At 35.5% G+C, this 21,285-nt stretch overlaps 4 protein-coding genes across 10 annotated transcripts; 1 reads left to right on the top strand and 3 right to left on the bottom strand.

Moving 5' to 3' along the window:
- Positions 1-1,923: 1,923 nt before the first annotated feature.
- LOC106300160 lies at positions 1,924-10,376 on the bottom strand. 7 transcript variants are annotated; one of them, XM_013736250.1, is made up of 4 exons: positions 10,193-10,362; positions 9,089-9,147; positions 3,768-3,991; positions 1,924-3,234 (listed from the first exon to the last, which is right to left on the bottom strand). In XM_013736250.1, the coding sequence occupies exon 4, from the start codon at positions 3,216-3,218 to the stop codon at positions 2,247-2,249; it is 972 nt and encodes a 323-aa protein (XP_013591704.1). In that variant the 5' UTR covers positions 3,219-3,234; positions 3,768-3,991; positions 9,089-9,147; positions 10,193-10,362; the 3' UTR covers positions 1,924-2,246. The 7 variants fall into 7 exon arrangements, 3 of the variants coding, with proteins under 3 accessions (XP_013591704.1, XP_013591705.1, XP_013591706.1); XR_001261986.1 differs by lacking the exons at positions 1,924-3,234; positions 3,768-3,991 and adding exons at positions 7,719-8,137; positions 8,602-8,936 and having other exon boundaries at positions 10,193-10,376; XR_001261984.1 differs by lacking the exons at positions 1,924-3,234; positions 3,768-3,991 and adding exons at positions 7,719-8,137; positions 8,602-8,972 and having other exon boundaries at positions 10,193-10,373.
- LOC106298036 lies at positions 4,696-5,323 on the bottom strand. Its single transcript, XM_013734142.1, has 2 exons — positions 5,043-5,323; positions 4,696-4,954 (listed from the first exon to the last, which is right to left on the bottom strand). The coding sequence occupies exons 1-2, from the start codon at positions 5,321-5,323 to the stop codon at positions 4,696-4,698; spliced, it is 540 nt and encodes a 179-aa protein (XP_013589596.1).
- A 3,824-nt stretch (positions 10,377-14,200) lies between the features above and the next one.
- On the top strand, positions 14,201-16,160 carry LOC106299439 (probable WRKY transcription factor 9). Its single transcript, XM_013735537.1, is given in 6 exon segments — positions 14,201-14,243; positions 14,246-14,469; positions 14,543-14,677; positions 14,776-15,054; positions 15,151-15,264; positions 15,758-16,160. Coding segments are annotated over 6 exon segments (1,074 nt in total). The 3' UTR covers positions 16,037-16,160.
- Positions 16,161-17,154: 994 nt separating this feature from the next.
- LOC106298308 lies at positions 17,155-19,578 on the bottom strand. Its single transcript, XM_013734411.1, has 8 exons — positions 18,958-19,578; positions 18,765-18,864; positions 18,560-18,616; positions 18,280-18,394; positions 18,050-18,132; positions 17,906-17,967; positions 17,727-17,823; positions 17,155-17,605 (listed from the first exon to the last, which is right to left on the bottom strand). Exons 1-8 carry the CDS (start codon positions 19,218-19,220, stop codon positions 17,543-17,545), a joined length of 840 nt encoding a protein of 279 aa, XP_013589865.1. The 5' UTR covers positions 19,221-19,578; the 3' UTR covers positions 17,155-17,542.
- Between the last annotated feature and the right edge of the window lie 1,707 nt (positions 19,579-21,285).

Below are 21,285 nucleotides of genomic sequence, written 5' to 3' on the forward strand. Positions count from 1 at the left end.
TGCATGCCGTATTGTATGTTCTTTTTTAGTCTGTGAGGTGTTTCTTTCTTTTTAGCTACTGGTTGTGATTCCGGTGTTTTAGGCATATATTTTCCTGCTTTTTGGTGGCTTTGGCTTTTCGATTATTATTCTCCGTTTGGTCTGCTTTCTTAGTTTATGTGTTGGTTGTCTAGTTTCTTATTCTTAATTTGATTATCTTATGATACTAATAGTGAAATAAATATAATTTGTAAATGAAATAATAAAAATTAGTAAAAATAATAAAATGATGAAAAGTCTTGCTATTTTTAGGTGTGAATAAATTAAATATTTAAAATATATTTATACTATTTTATTTATTTTTTGAATTTTAGAGACCAATAAGTGTGAGAAAGATTAGATAATACGCAATTAGAGATTGATGGAGAAAATTGCAATAATTTAAAAGAAGAAGAATTTAAATACAAAAAAAAACATGAGGACACATGTCAACAAACCCCTCTTCCACATGTCATAAGAAAGGAAAAAACCAACTTTATATATATAGATAGATGTATTAGCACCTGTAGATCGTCAATTACCAAAGAATAACATTCGAACTGAATCTTAGACATACTCTTATTATATTCATAGTTAAACAAGCTTTTGTGAAAAAACAAACAAATCGTTTCTTTTATCCATTTTCAAAGTAAAGTTTAATTTGGTCTATCAACTTACTTTTTGGTGTCGAAATAGTGAATATTTTTGGTGGTGCCAATCACATGGAATGGTTCTTTTAGGTGGCACAAAAACTGTTATCATATTCCTCATGCATATAATCTGCATTTCAAAGTGATCCTACAATATTGCTTTTATATATGATCAGTTTATGAATCTTAAAATTTATATTTATATGTTTGTTAGTTCTTATAGCTTAATAGCTAAACTTTATCAAATCATATATTTTGGCAAGTGATTATATTTATGGAATATATAATTATAAGAATTGAAATAATAAATAATAAATTATTTTGAAAAGAATTGTAAAGAAGAAATATGGAAGCTCATATATATAACAAGACCTTAAAATTTAATATTTTAAAAGCATTTTTTGAATACTTAAAACTTAGATATTTGAAGTTGTTACTTTTGAAAATGCTATAATGCGCTAAACGATAACGCTCAAGTCGAAACTATACAAAAATAGAGAAATTATATGCTAAAATTTTCAAAAAGTTACCGACATCCATAAAAGTAAGCTTTATTCTACTTCAAACTTTTTAAAAGACAAAATGTTTTTTTCTCTTTTTTGGGTAATAATCAGTAAGATGGCCTTCTTTTGTCTCTCTTCTAGATGACGCTTTCGGCTAGAGATCTTTTAGTTAGATTCGAAACGTCTAATGAATTGGTTTTGTAAACTTGTAATGGATAGAATTCTGTTATTGAAGATTATGGAGAAGTGAGACTATTTCTTACATAAGCTACTTTCTTTAATAGACGATATGTTTAAAATATTTTTCATTTCCAGTTTATTCTTTTTAGTGGATGGATGCAACTTTTTGCTTAATTCTAAACCCAAATTCCTTTCATTTTTTGTCAATTTGTTCACAATTACAGTGACCCTCCACCCTTTATTGATTCTGTAATTTGCCTTAAATATGGGGACACAGACAAAACTCGAAAGCGACGAGTTAAAAGAAAAAGTGAGAAGGATAGTAAGAACAAGGCCCCCACAATTTTATTTATTGACATTTCATAACCAAATAAATGATACGCATATCATGTTAATTCAAAGAAATCAATCATAAGCCTTTTTGCAGGTATCTGTGGTCTCCAATGCCCGCTCTAAAATTTATGTGCTAGATACATTCAAGTATAAATTTAATATTTTTGAATAATTTAGAAACCCATCTCATTATCCTTAGGACGGGCCCTGTGGCCTCAAAAGTCTTGATATATATACGCTGAAGTTAAGGGAACATGAAATTTATAAACAAAACGAGTAACCAATTTGTTCATCATTGTTGAGATAGTGAGCATCACTAATCACCATGCTTATTCACATATGTAAATTTTGACAAAGAAAAGTTACATCAGGATACATTAAAACAAAGACCTGTTTCTTTGACAATCAGGAGCAAATCTGAGTCAAATCCCCAAATTCTCCAATGGTGAAAGCAGAAAAAGGGTTCACAGGTCATTTGTATTCTAAACCATTACCATAAAACTTACCTGAAACTCAAAATCAGACAGAAGGGTTTTGTTTTTGAGCTTGTGATATCTCTCTCTCATCTAGGAGGACCTGGTCTCTGGTTAGCTTCTCTAGCTCTACGTCTCCTACCTGATCGTCCTAGTAGAACCCGTCCTTGTCTCCTCATTCGACTTGCCAGAGAGGTACTCTGCCTATCTTCCTCTTCCTCTCCAGAGAAACTCATCTCATTTGTTCCACTCGAATCTGAATCAGAGCGTCTTGTCTGATTCCTTGACGCCTCAACAGCATGCATCATAAGGATAACATTCAAAAAATTCCTACCGAACCCAGCATCCATCCCTGAACCGTTGTAATGATCACCACCCTCGTCTGAGTCAGAACCGTTGCCGTCGTTCCTTTCTATAACGTAATCCCCAAGCACCGTTGCACCAGGTATTAACGACCTAATCGTGCTCATAACATCATTCTGGTCATGCTCAATCTCAAGCCTTCTCCAATTCTGCTCCACTTCAGGATCAACTTCACGCGGCTTCGCACAAGGATGGTCCACTTTCATGTGTTTCCTCAGCTCCTTGAAGGTTCCAGCAAAAACACAGTTCTCCTGCATACAGATCCTCTTCTTGAGATTCAAATAGTCACGCGCAGGCTGCACGATCGTCCAGCCTTTCACCTGGCCTCTACAAAGCGGGCATGTGAGATTCCCAACCTCGGACTTATTGCTCGGTGGACGACTCGCTGCTGCCTTTAGCTTAGCTGACGCTTTCTTGTACTGATATAAGCAGTTGGAGTAGCGGAAACTGGTGCCACACATGTAAGGACGACATCCCTTGTCATGAGATGAGCAGAGGAGAAGAACAGCGTTGTGAGGACACTCCATGCAAACCGAGCAGATAACATTCTCCCAGTTGTCCCTCTTCTCTATACACTTTGAACAATCTTCTGGAAACACGTTCCTTGTGACAAGACGATTAGAAGATTGGAATTTGTAAGGCCTTGCTCTGATCCGCCGCGAGTGAACCCTGCGTCGTGTCCTTGTAGCTTTCGCCATAATGTCACAATCACACCTGTACAAGTACTCATAACGATTAAGTAAAAACAATCACATTAAAGATTGTAACAACAACATAACTAGATATCTCTTCCTCGAAACTGCAGATATTTCGCAGAATCACAGCGAAAAATAAAACAGGCATTAATGTTAACAGCATATATTCATCTATCAGTGGAACTGCACAATGAACAAACCATTCATGGTAACACAAATGAAACCTAATCAAGTTCACAAAGGAGCTGATGCAAAAAAAAAAAACGAAACAATGTACCTCTGACTCACTAATGACTAACAGAAAGTTCACATAGAGCTAAAACGTTCTTTCCAAAGAAGAGACAATCTCAATTCTACAACAATCCATCAGTTCAAAAAGCTTTATCATCTCGCCATTAGCTTAAAAGAATCGCAGTATCACAAGACAGCAAGATACAGTTTACTAGTAGTCTAGTATCATAAAGATCATAACATCAGTCTCAGATTTTCAACAAACCCAAAAACTCTAGAGATCGATTTCAACAAACCCAGAACAAAACTAGAAGAACGTACCTCACAGAATGCTTATTGGAGAAGACGGATACAACCCCGACGACGCTCTTCGAAATCGATCTCTAGGGTTGGTGTGTTCGTTGAAATCAATCCAGGAGCAGCAGAACTTGATGAGGACGTCGTGTTATCGGATTTGAATTTGAGCAGCTTCGTTCAGATTCTAGGGTTCACGTTGCGATCCTCTTTGTTTCTCTCTTTTCTGGTTTCTGGAAAAAAGAGACGGCCTTGAAGAAAAATCAAAACGACGTCGTGTTAATAGTGTTTGTTTTCATAAAAAAAAAACATAACGGGCTTAGGGCTAACTCGCGTTTCATTTTAGCCGGCCCTATTTTAACCCACACAAAACAAAACGGGTTTTGGATTAAGAAAATAGATGCGGGCCGGGCTAACCCTATTGGCAAAAGCCCATATTAACATCCCTACCTGCAGTAACACCACGCATCAAACCATTGCAGGAACATCTCTCTGTGGTCGCCATCAAGAAACCTTAGGCATCAAAGTCTTCAAAGGTGGTCAAGAAGCCACGTAAGGAATAAGTGAAGATGAGGGTTGTGATGCGGATGGAGTACTTGCTGTTTCAATAATGATTGTGTGTTAACGTGAGTTTTCTTTTAAACTGTCCTCTTATGGAGTTTGGTGTGTTTAAAAAAAAAATCTATATAACTATAATAAAAATGTTTTCTTTTATACATTGTTTGGTAAATTTGTGGAAACATTAGCTTGGAACCAATACAGTAATGAAAATCAAACACTGAATCAAATCATGTAATGACTGAGAAGATATATATATATATATATGTATGTACTTTGTTTTTAACAAATGAAACAAGACAAGAGTTGCAAATTAAACTTCGCAACCAAGAACTTAAACTGTTTTTACATTGAGACCACCAAGATAAGAGACTACAATAAACTGATAATCTATTTATTAAGTCATGATCACACTGCCTGACTGAAACATCATCATACTCTTCACTCGATTCTCTTCCTTAACTCTGGCTTTCTCTTTGATTTTTTGAACTTGCATCTGAATCTTGTTGCTAGCCATCTCTTCTTTCTCCATTGTCACCAACCTCTCTCCACTGATCTCACCAATTAGCACTTTCCTCCTGAGATCTGGATTGCTGCTGTCTCCAATGTTGAAAAGAATCGATCTGTATTTGCTTTTTGAGGAGCCTCGAAAGAACCTAGTCTCTCAAACATGGCAGATTCAACCGAAGCAGCCACACTCCAAGAATCGCAAGAAACCACTCCTTCCTTCATCTAAACAACAACCTCGTTAGCGACTTTAGACAAGGACTTGTGAAGAATCTCACGCACTTTGTCCCGGTTAGAATCCCCGTCGTCGTCCAAATCATCTCCTCCTCCACAAGTTTCTTCTTATTATTCTTATTCTTCACCACCACCTGTTGATTGTGAACTCTATCACGACGTTGGCTCTGTTTCCCTTTATCAGAACGTGGGCATTGTTTCCTTCTGGTGGCGTAGAGATACCTTAGCCAAAGAGTGTAAAGAAGCTTTGCCTCGGATTGGATTCTAGGGTTTTTGTCGTCCATTAATAGGACGTGGCTCTTTCCAAATTGAGGGTATCTGCGATCGGTGACCAACTCGCAAGCAAGTGACTCTGGACCAACTCGCAAGCAAGTGACTCTGGAGCAAGTTAATGCTCCTCAGTAACTGGCGGTACAAGGAAAGGACTTTGCCTCTGTTCTTTGCAGCTTCTTCTGCTGTCAACCATAGCAGGCTCGTCATGACAACACAGGATTTGTCCCTGCAATTAAAAGTGAGGGAAATGTTCATTGAGTAATTTCGTCGAACACCTGTTGCGCAAGAATTAAACACCAAAATGATGTAATAACACAAAAGAGACGATACATCGCCCAAGCAATAACATAGCTAAAATAAGCAGAACTAAGGAAAATTCGATACTCAGACTTGCCTTTAGCTGGGAGAGACTTTCACCGGAAAGTATTAATGAACACTTGGTCAAACCATTGGATCAAGGGACTTCCACAATTTAATAAAATTTTGAAGATAAATAAAATTAAGTGAAGAAAATGGAAAGTCGTACAACAGAAAAGGAAAGTTTGAAGAGGCTAGCGTTCCAAGTAAGTAAACGTGTGGAGAAACCACATGACAAAAACCAAACATATCAGGAGTTGATTTTAGACTCTCTCTCTTTATATACAAACATGTAAGTTCATACCCTAACAATACAAATCATTCTCTCCACTTTCGTTTCTTACAAACCTTATTTTTCAGTCGAGAACGAGAGATAAGGATGGAGAAACAAGAGTTCTTAGAACTGTTTGAGGCAGCAACTAAAGCGGCAAAGTCTGCTGTGATAGGAGACAGTAAGAGTTCTTCTCCAGCGGTCTCAAGGAGCTTATTAAATTGTGGAAGCTCCTTGATCCAATGGTTTGACCAAGTGTTCATTAATACTTCTACACGAAAAAGTCTAGGGTTCAAATCTTAGAAAACGCAAATTATGCATATTATGAAAAAAAATGGTTATAAGAGGTCTTCAGCATGGATTTCATAGGGCGGCTCGGAGTGACGTAGTCAGACATATATTCTCATATGGTGGTAGAATCAACGGCTGTAGAATCATCTATGTAATATTTCTCGTAATAGTATAATTAATCAGACGTTAAAATTTTTAATTAAATAATTTTGAGACAAAATATTCTAATTCAATGGTTGATTATTGGTTATGAACTTATGATCTGTTTTATTTGGCTGGATCAGATAACTCGGTGGTTTAGAGATGACTAAATAAACCAGATACTGGAGCCGGTTAGGCAGAAATTGGGAGCTGGTTTACAAGAACCAATAAAATAAAATCGGAACGGTGTGAAAGAAACTCAAAACCAGTAGTTAGGGATTCGCTATCTCTCTCGGTGATTCTTGATTAGTCGCCCCTGTTCGTTCGCCGGATCCTCGCCGTCTGGTGAAAGTCTCTCCCAGCGGAAGGCAAGTCTGAGTATCGAATTTTCCTTAGTTCTGCTTATTTTAGCTATGTTATTGCTTGGGCGATGTATCGTCTCTTTTGTGTTATTACATCATTTTGGTGTTTAATTCTTGCGCAACAGGTGTTCGACGAAATTACTCAATGAACATTTCCCTCACTTTTAATTGCAGGGACAAATCCTGTGTTGTCATGACGAGCCTGCTATGGTTGACAGCAGAAGAAGCTGCAAAGAACAGAGGAGACGGTAAGAGTTCTTCTCCAACGGTCTTTAGGTGCGTGGAGGCCATGATTCGTTTGAAGGAAGCTCCAGAGTCACTTGCTTGCGAGTTGGTCACCGATCGCAGATACCCTCAATTTGGAAAGAGCCACGTCCTATTAATGGACGACAAAAACCCTAGAATCCAATCCGAGGCAAAGCTTCTTTACACTCTTTGGCTAAGGTATCTCTACGCCACCAGAAGGAAACAATGCCCACTTTTTCGTGTAGAAGTATTAATGAACACTTGGTCAAACCATTGGATCAAGGAGCTTCCACAATTTAATAAGCTCCTTGAGACCGCTGGAGAAGAACTCTTACTTGCTAACGAGGTTGTTGTTTAGATGAAGGAAGGAGTGGTTTCTTGCGATTCTTGGAGTGTGGCTGCTTCGGTTGAATCTGCCATGTTTGAGAGACTAGGTTCTTTCGAGGCTCCTCAAAAAGCAAAGTACAGATCGATTCTTTTCAACATTGGAGACAGCAGCAATCCAGATCTCAGGAGGAAAGTGCTAATTGGTGAGATCAGTGGAACATGTTTGTATATAAAGAGAGAGAGTCTAAAATCAACTCCTGATATGTTTGGTTTTTGTCATGTGGTTTCTCCACACGTTTACTTACTTGGAACGCTAGCCTCTTCAAACTTTCCTTTTATGTTGTACGACTTTCCATTTTCTTCACTTAATTTTATTTATCTTCAAAATTTTATTAAACTGTGGAAAATGTAAAAACAGTTTAAGTTCTGGGTTGCGAAGTTTAATTTGCAACTCGTCTTGTTTCATTTGTTAAAAACAAAGTACATACATATATATATATATATATCTTCTCAGTCATTACATGATTTGATTCAGTGTTTGATTTTCATTACTGTATTGGTTCCAAGCTAATGTTTCCACAAATTTACCAAACAATGTATAAAAGCTTGCTGAGACTTATTTGATTCATCATCATTCTGAATAGACGAGCTCCCAAAAAAGCGTGGCTCCTCTATAGCAATACTTTGACTCAGGACCTTTAAGATTTGTGGAAGAAAAAAAGACTAGATAGTCCCAATCATCATCATCATCTTCATCTTCGTCCTTATCACACTTTCTACTGTTTAAACCTGATCTCTCGTCCACAAGATGGATACCTTTTGATGCAATCCTAAGCGGCAGCAAATACAAAGACAAGAAGATTTGGTTTAGATCAAAAGGAACAGAAACTGTTGCACAATCAGTGGAAGTTCTTATTAATCTTATTGGGTTCATTCATGAAGTTTTAGACAAAGAAAAGCTACTGGTTTGGTTGATGGACGTATTGGTCTTCTAGAATTGGTATTTGAGCTTGAGTTTGATCAGAATATTGAGCAAGAAAAGTGAAGTATAAGCCTTCGACGAAAATTAGAAGAAGCTGCAACTACCGTTGTCCCAACCACCTACATTTATTGCTTGTCTGTTTTATGTTTTCTATGCTGTTCATGCAGTAAGTCTTATGTTTTCTATTATGATCAAGCAGTAGGTCTAGAATTTTCTATTTAAGTATGTCAAGTCTGTACCAAAAGTTTCAATCATCATTTTTATAAAACTATTTCTTCTTTAATTTGATGATTCATTGTTCTTATGAACAACCTGATTGTGGAGGTGTGTAAACCCAAAGCAAATCAGCAATCTCTCCTGTTGGCTAGTGTGTCATATCCAGAACAAGAGAGTGGTTAATCGAGTTTGGCAAGGCCACGAGGACACAAGTCACAAGTTGTGAGGAGGTGAAGGACAATGGAAGGGCAAGAAGCCAAGAAGAACTCTCCAGGAGCAGAGTTGTTGCCAAGGCAGTGTCGTTTCAGAGATAGAAAGGAAGGCAATGGCAACTCCATAGCCGCGAAGGGATTCTCGGGGATGATGCTACAGAGTTGTAGCGTAGTAGAAGGGCTAACAATACTATTTGATGTTGTAGTATCCATTGGGCACTGCTCTCAACCAAATGATTTATATAATAAAACTCACTGAAAACCAGCAGAAAAACCATATGATTAAACTAAGTGCATTGTTCAGTCCTGTGATCTATATTAGTTAGTTAATTCATTGGTAAAGATAGAATCTTTGGTAAGAAAAAAGCTACCTTTGATTGATGCTACGTAGTGATGAACACCGATCGTGATTAAGTTGGCGGCAGAAAAGCTGTTAATGTTTAAGGCAAATAAGATCACAAAAAAAAGAGAGATGATCAAAGATCGAAACTTTGGGAGATCAATAGAGTCACAAACTGATTAAAACAAAACACAGATCAGAATGGTTAGTGGCATATTTAACCGATCAGTCGAGAAAATAAATAAAAAACATAATCATAAGATTTTCTCAGTTCCTGGAGATTGTGATCGTCGATCATCATCAGCATCTAAGAAAGGTTAGAGCATAAGAGGGGATCCATAAAATTACCAGACTTTGGGACTCAGAAGAGGGGACTTCAATCTCCGTCAATTTCTATATTACTACAAAGATTGTTCATTTCGTTTTTCAGGAAAGCTTATTACACACAAATCCCCCCTCTTCTAAACGTTTTTCCACAAACAAAAGCGATTAGGTGTCTGTCACTGTAATGTGTAAGCCTACAAGGGTGATTAACAGCTTCCAAGACAACATAATGACTAAACTCTGAGCAAAAAGATTCTAAACGTGATAGGAACAAAACATAGATGGAGAACCAATGTATATAGACCAAGTCAGATCTAATCATTATATAGAAGTTAATAGGATAAAACTACAGGACAAACCAAGGGAACGCGCAGCTTCACCAAACACACACAGTGAATCAAATAATTAAAATCATAGCAATGAATCTAATCCACAAGGGAGAATAATCACTCTCACGCACATCTCAAATCCAAGATAAATTTATATTAAAAAAATAAAAAGAATATCCTCAACAGTTCGATCCTTAATTTCCCAGAAATAAAAAATTAAGAATGCTCAGATGGATTCTGCGATTTTCAAGATAAACAATTCAACAAAGTTTCAAATGTACCAGACCTAATTGAAATCGATAGAATGAGCAAATCTCTAATTTCGAGTCCGAAATACTTTAATTTATATCGAGATCTCTTCTCTATGACCTGACAGGGAACCTAGCGTAGAGCAACAAATCCAGATCGCTAAAATTATACGAAGGGAGCATAGAAAGGAACACGCAACAGAGAGAGAGAGAGAGAGAGAGACGGACTTTTACCTTTTAGGGATTGAAGATTAGGGTTTGTAAAGCAGATGCCTGATGGAGCGAGAGAGAGGGACGATGAAGATGAAGATGAAGATGAAGATGAGAGCACCACTGCTCCCCACCAATTAGCTCTCTCGATTCGGAGTTTCTCTTTCCTCACGCCACGTGTGGTGTAGCTATGACCTCCACGAATGCGTTAGACTGACGCGCCGATGGATAAGCCTCTTAAGGCCCATTTATGCTTCACCGTTGGGTCTGATCTTTAGATTCTTCTATATGCTCTCTCGAACTCAAAATTAGGCCTCGAATTTTAGACCGAACCAAAATCCGCCAAACCGAATTTTCGGCTAATTCTGTCAGTTTAGTGAGAAATTTGATTAGATTTAGCAGGCTTATTAAAAAAAATCAGTTTTCGGTTCTGTTTTTGGGGTTTTTCAAAAAAAAAAAAAAATTCTAATCAAATTTCAAATCAAAATTACCCAAAATTAGCTGAATTTTAACCGAACTATATATAGTCGAAACCAAAAACTTTGTTAGTTTCGACAAAATAAAAATAAAAATTGAATTACCCCAATACCAAACCAATTTTTTTCCGGAGACTTTGGTCGAGCCGAATTTTCCGAATTTTGAATCACCCCACTTGAACTATCCGAACCCGCATGCCCACTGAAATGCTGCTGAGAAAACCGTTATAAGTAACAAGAAATTTCACTAATTAAGAACGAAAAGTTACTAATTTACGATGTTTAAACCACGTGGTGAGACAGATTTATAGTAGACTTCCAAGTTCCAACGTTTAACTTTGGAAGGAAGATATGTCTAGTAACGTTGTGTGAGGAGATTATTATACTGATTTCGTCGTTACAAAGCATATATAATCGAAACAAAGTCTTACACGTCTTGGCCGTGGATTATATTTGAATGGCTATTCAAATTATATTAGCATATATAATCGAAACAAAGTCTTACTCGTCTTGGCCAAGAGGCTTGGCTGCTTTTATCCTTGACTTAGGGCTTCCAAAACAATTGGATATGGACTAGTATGGATATCAAACCAATAAGCTTCAGGCTTCTTGGGAGATTTTCTTTATTCTCTTTCCCAAAAATTCATCATAGACGAGGGACCTATCTTACAACTCCAGTTCCCGCTGCTATATGGCTAAATCCTAAATATTTTGAATAATACTAAACATACATTTTATGTAGAAACTGTAATACTTTATTAACACTTTAAATTTTGAATTGTTAAACCCCATTAGAATGCAGCAAAAAGAAAGGGGGAGGGGGACAACATAATGTAAAGCCGCAGATGGGATACAAAGATTTAAAATGAGAGAAGAAATCACAATATGCAGACTAAAGGGACAACCGGACAAGTGAAATTGCATTTGACCTTTTTCTTTGCTTGTGAATTTTATGTATAAGAAAAAGAATTATAAAAATTCTAACGGAAGATATGGCTGCGGCGCCGATTACTCTCTTGTCCCACGCTTCCTCTGCCAAATTTTTCATTTCTTTACCATCCATATGCTATTTAATTATTTTATGTAACTGGAAAGTTCCTTTTTGGCAAGATATAAGTAAAAGAACTGCATGCATATATCTTTTGACACACGCATAGCTACTTATGTTGAAATGTTAATCCAACGTCGATAAAGTTTGTTGGTATTCTAATATTATATTGTAAATATTATATGTAAGAGATATAGATGATTTTATCTATTATCGGTTGATTCTAAGATTAAAAAGATGTAGTAAAGTAAACCTTAACATACATATAGTTAGTGGTTAATTTATAGTTGCAAAACTGTAAGCTGAGTATTTGTTAGATTCAAGTTTATTATCGGCTTGCAACTTAAAGCTAATTGATGTAAACTAGATTGGTTCTAACCTTTTATATATTACTTGATGATGATTTTTACCGGTCGGAAATTTCAGAATTTTAGAAAATTTGTACTCGATCGCGAGTTTAGTAAAACAGTTATACCCAGTAAAGAGGGTTAAGTAGAGAAGTTATATTAATTAGGAATTTATAATTTTTAGGATCTATGCACTGATATCATGTTATATTCGAGTTTATTATGAGTTTTCAACTTGAAACTATCAGTGATAAATTGGATTGATCCTAACCACTTATATATTACTTAATATCTTTTAGAATTTTCGATGTGATATATTTATCCCTACTAGTATTCAATTTATTTTAGTATCTTGAAACAAATGAATTTGTTTAATGGCAAGCTCCGGTTATGAAAACTGTTGGCTAGCTAGTTGATTTATAATTTCAAAACTGTGTGTTTGGCTAGCTATTCAAATTATATTAGCATATTTAAACAAATATTGAATACAATACACAATTATTGAATGAGTTTATAAATTCACGAGTTTGTTTCGATGCTAGAGAGATGCAGGGCTGGTCTAACTTTTTTTTAAAAAGAACTCGTAGTGTCGCGTACATTCAAATACAATTCTATGTTTGTATTCTTCAAAGAATATTTTTAGTACTCTACATTCAACTAAAATTGTTGTATAAAATCGGAATGATTTAAGTGGTCAATTCCTTTGCCTATGACCCGGACCTGGCCTAGAGAGATGACTATCAAACTTACTCCTAATTATATTTCAACTATTGACCAGTGCCTACTTTTCGATAAGAAAAATAAGTTTATTAAATGAATGTGAGATAAGATTATATATATACCTTTTTTTAAACTACCATTTTACTTCATAAACAAAGCCTATTACATTCTACCAACCTACCTTTACGAAAACGGAAAATCTATCAGAATAACCAGGGACTTAACAATGCCCTAAAAAAAGACTCAGCCAAGATTATATACAATATGATGGAAACGATAAAAACTAAAAGTATGCTAGTTGACTATTTTTAGATCCGATCCCAAGGCAACTAGTATCTAGTTCTGGACTTTTTTTCGTTGGCATCGTATCTTGTTCTGGATCTTTTCGTACGAGTTTAATACTTGCTAACTAAATATTCACGTTAGGAACAAAAAAAGAATCACAACAATGATGTCACATACATAATGAGTTATATTAACACACTTAATAAAATCAAACGGCTTTAAATATTTAGCAGAGGGACATGACTTTACTGATTAAATACATCATATATATTCCGACGTTCTCGCCATCAAATTGTGCACCAACACGTACAAAGCTTACAAGAATAGTATATCTCATGCATATTAATATCATACTATTTATAAATCAAATCAATTTGTCTTTTGGTATCAAGTTGTGTATATCATATGTACTGACTTTTCTTAAGAAATTGCACAACGAACATAACTAAAATATCCTCGCTCCCCCGAACGCGGTATGTGTAGCATGAGGGCTGCGCGAGAATACAAATCCATAACACCAAGCTTTGACCTTTAAGAAAATATATTTAGAAGTAGAAAATTTCAATAAAACCTTGAAGAGGAAATTCAAGATTCGTTGACTGAATTATATAATAATCTAGCTCATTACATAGTAAAGCCAAATTACAAAAAAAAAACTCATATGAGTTACACATTTTGGATGCTTTGATTTTATACGTCTAATGATGGATTGAGACGAAGAAGTAAAATATATGGTACATTTTGAATTTTGATCCCACCATTCTTGTTAAAAAAAATTATTATCTCGATCTTTACAACACTAGCGAACTATGCATGTACGCATCTGATTATCAATACATCAATACCAAAGTTGAAAAATTAGCACACATCGACGGTCTTCTGTATTTCACATGGTACAACACATGTGACCGGAAGTTTCCTGGACCCAAGTGTTGATAATCCAAAAGATACTTTTAAAATGTTAAAGAATCTTCATCTAATTTATCCATGATAAGTCGGGTTTAATTGTTCTAAAGGCCAAAATTAAACACTTAATTAATTAATATTGGATTGTTTTATCTTCAAGACAATCTGATTACTTAAAGAAAGTCAAATGTAGCTTTAGATGCGTACTAGAGTGAATAATACAAATAGTAAACGAAATTCTGATCAGAAAATGGAATTTGATTTTAGCAGTTCAAAATCCAAATCTAACAAACAAATACAGAGGTTTGCTTTTCATCTCCATTAATTGACATGGATCTTTCTCTCAGACTTGAGAAAGAGAAAGATGAAGAAAGATCAAAACACAGCTGTGAGAAGGAAGAAGAAGATGATGATGATGGGGCTAGTGAAGATAAAGATGAACAAATGGTGAAAGAAGACGAAATTGAAGATTTTTTTTTAAGTTCAAGAACCCGAAAAGAAGAAAACGAACGTGAAGAGGTACTGACCATACATTAGAACTTATATATTAATATCGTGTGCAAATAGGTTAACATCCATAGATGGAGATTAGCTCTTGCAGATGCAGATCGAGATGGAACATGTAAAAGAAGAGAATATGAGGTTGAGGAAGCTTGTAGAGCAAACCCTTCAAGATTATCGTCAGCTCGAGATGAAATTTCCGGTTATCGATCATACTGACAAGATGGTGAGAGAATCTTGTTTTTTATACACGTTACTTACATATGTAGTAGTCACACTTAATTAACAGGTATATATATATATAACTTGATGTCTTTTAATTAGGATCTTGAAACGTTCCTTGGGGCACAAGCCAAGGCTCGGAAAAAAGGAGTCGAAAGATCTGCTTCCTTGCCGTCGGTAGAGGGGGAATTAGGGCTTTCACTTTCTCTACAGAAAAAGCAGAAACGAGAAGAGAGCAAAGCAGCTGAGTCTCATAACGCGCAAAGATACAATAGTAGCAGCACAATTCAGGGACAAGATACAACGCAACGTGTCATAACGTCTTCACCGGGGAATAGAAAAGCCAGGGTGTCAGTGAGGGCGAGATGTGAAACCGCAACGGTGAGTTTCTTTATATATACAATCTTAGACTCAGTTTGGAGACTGGTAACATAAAAAAAAATTAAGAAATGTTTTTCTGTGTATGTATGAATGAAGATGAATGATGGGTGCCAATGGAGAAAGTATGGTCAGAAAACAGCAAAAGGGAATCCTTGTCCAAGAGCTTATTACCGATGCACCGTGGCTCCAGGATGTCCCGTTAGAAAACAGGTAAGATCTGCAAGAAGTGCAAATACACATACCCACAAATTCTAGGGTATTATAATTTGGATAAAATGTACAAGATAACCAAATCTTAATATTTATTTACCGAAATGACAGATAAAATATTGTGAAATAAGTTATTTATTTATCTCATATGTTTTTAAAAAAAAATAACAATATGGATTTCATGAGGGTTTTTAACAAGTAACATTGATTTTTTTTACCAATTTTGATCAAACAAATAAAAATATTCTATCTAGGCTCTATATATAATTGATTTGTTTCCAACAAAAATTCTATAGTATTGTGTTGTGGGTGGCCATTTTATATCAAGTTTTTTTTTCCCAAGCAGCATACACTTTTACAAGGTTTTAACTACGTTAGTTTAAATCACTCTACTGCATGCATATCATGATCTTAGTTTATGTGTAAAACTGGTTTTGCTTTATATGCTATATATGTGTATATAGTTTATGTAAGTGCTGTTGCGTTTGTGAAGGTGCAAAGATGTTTTGAAGACATGTCGATATTGATAACAACCTATGAAGGAACACACAACCACCCACTTCCGGTCGGAGCAACAGCCATGGCTTCCACTGCCTCCACTTCTTCATTCTTGTTACTTGATTCTAGCGACAACCTCTCTCGTCCTTCCTATTTTCAACAAAATGGCAACGATAATCGATCCATAAGAAGCTTGATCAACTTTGATGATCCATCATCTAGAGGTGGAGATCATGTTTCATCTTCCCAAAACCGGTTGAATTGGATGATGTAGAATTTCCCCGTCTCTCTCATTGATTTCCTTTCGTCCCATTATTCTGATATTACAGAAGTACCCAACATGGATTCTTGCATTTTCTTGTTCTTGTTTCTTAACATTTATTGGTCGTACATACAAATTGAAGGTTGAAGATTGTTTGTTTTAGTTTCGTCTGATGCTCACTTATACTACTATATAAGACTAAGGTCAAATCAGCTAAATGACCAAAGTGACATGTAATCAAATTATTATATCACATTATGCATAATCATGTTATTAAATACCACATTGTCAGGTATAATAATATGACCTAGTTAATGCCATGTTATTTTCGCAAAACCCGCTTGAAGTATAATAAGTTATTGGTGTTTTTGAGCCATATTCTTCTGATTACTGAATGGCAGAGTTATCTAACATCATAACTGGAGGGATCTGTCCTGCCTTCCTTGTGTATATGCTCTGCTTTATTTGCTCATCACACAGACGGAATGTGAAATGGGTCTCTCCAAAAGCAGCCGTTGAACCTAACTTCCATCTCCAATGTGTATTCTGGAGGATAAAAAGCATAGAGATTTGTGTTTTGTATGTGACTAGATTATATTACATACACTTTGTATGTGAAATAATCTTCTTGTTCAATTACTTAGACATGCGTCAAGTGCACCCTGTCTGAAAGAAGAAATAACCTTATAATTCTGTTATCGTAAGGCATAGGCCCCAGCTACAGCCCACAACACCTTTTAGTAAAGAGTTTTTAGTTCCCACATCGGGAAGCTGATAGGATTTGATACGGGAGACTGTAGTATAAATAGACTTCACGCTGCTCATGTAAAAGTCACGCAGCCATGTGGTGAGCATAAAGCGAACTATTCTTTCGCCTTTTACTAAAGAATACCGTGTGCTCTCCACTCATAAGTGGCATACGCCTATTTTGGAGGGTCCCACTTTCGAGTGGGCCCAAACATTTTCCTAGTTAAATATTTGAAGCGTTGACAAGAATTGGCACTTATTAGATATAAGTCGTCTTTCGTTAAATATCTCATTTACTCTGTGGAAGCTAAAGTTGAAAAGACCTTCATAGGCCTTGAATTCTCTTCAACTAAAAAGAAGAAATGTTTTAGTTGGAACAGAAATAACAAAAATAAAGTTGACCACTTTGATGTTAAAAAGGGAATGGATACCAGGATAACAACACACCAAATAATCAAAAGGATTACACGACAACACACTCTTCTATCTCCCACGGAATCATTTTATACACATCGCTTAGAACTCTCCAATGACATTTAAATGCTAAGTTGATTAATCTATAGACCTTGTCAAGAGGGTTTTCAGTTTGGAGCCAGGACCAAGACTTACTATTTTCTTAATCTTATGCCAGCCTGGCGATAAAAGATCTTTGGTGTTACGAAAGAATCACATCTCTAGAAACTTCCCAACGTGTGATGAAAAATATATGGTGAGCTTTTTCTTCTTCTTCTTCCTCAATCTTCTTTAAGACAATTTACAAGTATTTAATGGTCACCCTGAAGGCTCTTGCTTCATATGGAAACCACCATTTTTCATTGTGTTTAATGGCATCGCCTGGTACAAATTGCAGAAGCCAAAGATGAATCTAACATGTGTATATATCTAAACCAAAAAAAAAAATCCACTACAAGTCTAAAAACCATTTCAAAGATGAGAGAGCAGCATATAAACTTACCAAGGTTGAATTACTCAACAAGGTAGCTGAGAGATTATCATTGATTGCAACCGGCAAAGGTGGCATCTGGCTCATCAAGCCAGGCATATTATTCATGCTGCCCAAATTAAAGACATCCATTCAACAATCTCCATCAATATTATAAAAGAAAAAATCATATACAAAAAGTATCAACTTACTCATTTTGGATGGTGATAAGGTTGTTCCTTGTCTGACAAAACAGATCGATGTTATCATGTACCTGTTCATAAATCACCAGGAGGGAGAGATTTTACCAAGAAACCCCAATAACATTCTTTTAAACCAGGTAATCCAGAGCTTACCTTATATGAGGATAGATTAGCTCTAATTTGACTTAAAGCTCTTACATTCTGTTCTAACAGACTGATTGCATGGCCGCTTAAATCTGATACAGGACAACCAAAAAGAATTAATTACTCATCAACTTCAAAATGTCTATGTGTAGAGTCTTCTTCTATAACTAAACTATTTTTAGATACCTGGAGTTGGGTAAATTAGGGTGAAAAATTCTCAGATAAAAAGAGATGTTAACCTTCAGATGTAATATGTTTATTACTGGAGCTTGTAAAGGGCATCAATAAAGGGTATGAAGCCATGCTATCAGGCAAAACAGAAGTTTTCCTCGAGGACAATCCTGTCTGCTTGTCCTGCAGAAATATAAAATCTTTTAGAACCAAAACCACAGTTTAACAAGATATAAGAGTTACATTTCATCTCATTCCTAGACCATATTATTCAATCTAGCTTGATGTCAAATAGCAAAACAAACAAATGGACGCTTTTCTTTGTGTATTTAGGAGTGTCAAGTATACCTTGCTAGAACTTATTCTTTTTCCACAGTTGAATTCTTCTGCTTTTCTTCTCTTTCTCTGTTTAAAAAGAAAAAAAAAATAACAAACGGACAAAGGCAAAAAAACTAAGAAGGCATTTAACAGAACAGAGAAGATTTTTCGCAAAACTCCAAACAAAAAAAAAAAAAACTTTGAAAGTTGCAGATAGGTGAAAACAGAGCTTTACCGTAATCCATCTACACTGCAAAGCAACATCTCGAACGGTTTTGTCAGGCAAAGTGGCTGCAATTTTAATATACTTGATAATACTTGGCTTATCCTTATATCTGCAAAAAGACAGAACCAAACTCCTTCAGTCAGATCAACTTCAAACAAAAGAAAAGACTCATTGATAATAAAGAAATAACATAAACACTCACTTCTCAAGGCCAACCTCCAGTTTGAGCTGTTCTTCAGTTGACCATTCACTAGCCAATGAAGTCTCTGGTTTGATCCCAGAACCCGAATCAAGAGACGAATTCGAAGAGTTCCCATTCTGAACATTACTGATCATATTCATCCCCAACAAGGAACCACTTCGACCAAAGTAAGGACCCATCGGCATCATCTCAGACGAGCTCAAAGATTGGAAATTTATAGACTCGTAAGGGAACCCAGAGCTAGATCGTGTAGCCATCCACATAACTAAAGAAAGAAAACCACCATACACACACACACACACACCTCTAAACCCTCAACATCCTCTTAAGATCAGCTAAAAAGGAGCAAACTTTATGAATCGAAATCACGATTAGCCCCGAAATCAAACTAATTAAACTAAATCCATCTCAAATGCGAGCTTCCTTTGATCGTGTAGCCATGGAACGAGGAGAAGAGGATTTTTTTTTTTGGTTGCAGTTTTTTTTTTCTCTTAACGAAACCAAAGTTGGTTTTTTGTTTACCAAATTACACCAATTATCTGCGTCTCTTTTAGTTTGTGGGATTGCTTTTTTAAATTTGCTTCCGCCTTCTTGGAGAGTATTTAGAGAAATAAAGATAGAAAATGGGAAAAAGTATGTCTGTATTGTAGTGTAGTGTTATTATATACTTAGTGAAAACAACGTCAACTTTCCACCATTTTTCTCATGGATAAAGATAAACTCGAAGTGGATTGACAAAAAAAAAAGATTAACTCGAAGTGAAATCCAAATTTAATACAACTAGTTTCCAACATAATAGGAATAATAATGTGAAATTGAAAAATAAAATAGGATTTTCACTGTAAGCAAAGAATAGAATAAAGGAAAAGATTCCTTCCGCTAGTTGAAGGGAGGGAGGTAAGACCAAGAACATTATATTTCATTTGATTTTGTTTACTCTATAGCATTCTTGTATTTTAATTTATAAGTTTTTTTTTAGTTTAAAACTGCATATTAAAATATTTTGTTTTTAATATTCCTGTATAAAATATTTATTTAGTTTTTGAATTTAATTAAGTACTTAATTAATTATTTTTGCATTGGGTTTTGAAAATAATTTAGTTTGCCCCCCAACCCAAAGAAAATAACAAAAATAGAGGATATATTATTATTGTTGTTTGGCACTTTACAAATACTAAGGATCGTTATCTGCGCCAAGGCGAATAATTTTTGCATTTTAATCTATTTTTGTCTCTTGTTTATTAATCCAGCATTCAGTTTTTCAATGCATTTTATCTTCACCATCTCTTCTTATCTTGTTTACATTTATTTTCACGTTATGTCGTTTGATTTGTCTTAGTTTTGGCTTGTGCAATAACTTAACCCTGCTCATTTTTCTTTCATTCTTTATTGATTGATATTTTTATCTCGCTTAGCTTTGTGTTGCCACTAATTTACTCGAATCATTTTTCATCATCTGCTTCGTATTATTTTCATCCCCACTTGCCTATTTGTGCAGAAAATGACTTGATCATTATATAGTAGCACCGAAAAGTTAGATGGAGAATGAGGTATGAATGCAAAGTAGACAAAACAATTAAAATCTTACTGATTATGGGAAATATAAGAAATCAATTCTCTTGAAATGACGTATAACTGTCCAATAGCGTGACAGAAGTACTTGTTCATGTTCTCACCAAACTTCCAATTCTACATGTATATATAAATCTATTAGAGTTATTGACAATGCTCTGTTGCGATATTTGTTAGCTAAAATAATCCATCCAACATAATAGGAAAAAGAAACCAATGAAATTGTAAAGCTAACCATCAGCTGAGATGCTTTTGCTGTTCTGACACATTGCAAGCTTAGTGATTTCACTGTCAAAAGCAACAAATTAAGCAGTCATATACATCCGAGACATTTATTTACAAACGGTGCCTAGCACAAAAAAAAAGCATATTATTATGTTACAGATGATAAGTTTGATGCATAAATACAGTTTAGAATTTTTTTCAACTGAACATTTGTGCCTACTGAATTACCTTACAACACCCACTGCATTGTGATTTTGGCATGTTAAAGCTGAAAATCAACATTGGAGCTTGCGTTAGCATTTGGAACATGAAATATAGCACCATCAATTTCCAGTGTTAATTTCATTGACAATAGCTGTGCAAAAGAGCTCTGCTAGTAAGGTAATCGTGATTAGTAATTCTTTACATCTTAGTGTTGTACACTTCAAAACGATAGACACTTACAATCGACGGCTCTCAAAGATGGACCACAAACCATCTAATGATATGCTTACCTCGTCGTATAAGTAATCCATGTCACTTCCCTCCCAC

Source organism: Brassica oleracea, chromosome C6 (assembly GCF_000695525.1).
Source record: "Brassica oleracea var. oleracea cultivar TO1000 chromosome C6, BOL, whole genome shotgun sequence".
Lineage (NCBI taxonomy): Eukaryota > Viridiplantae > Streptophyta > Magnoliopsida > Brassicales > Brassicaceae > Brassica > Brassica oleracea.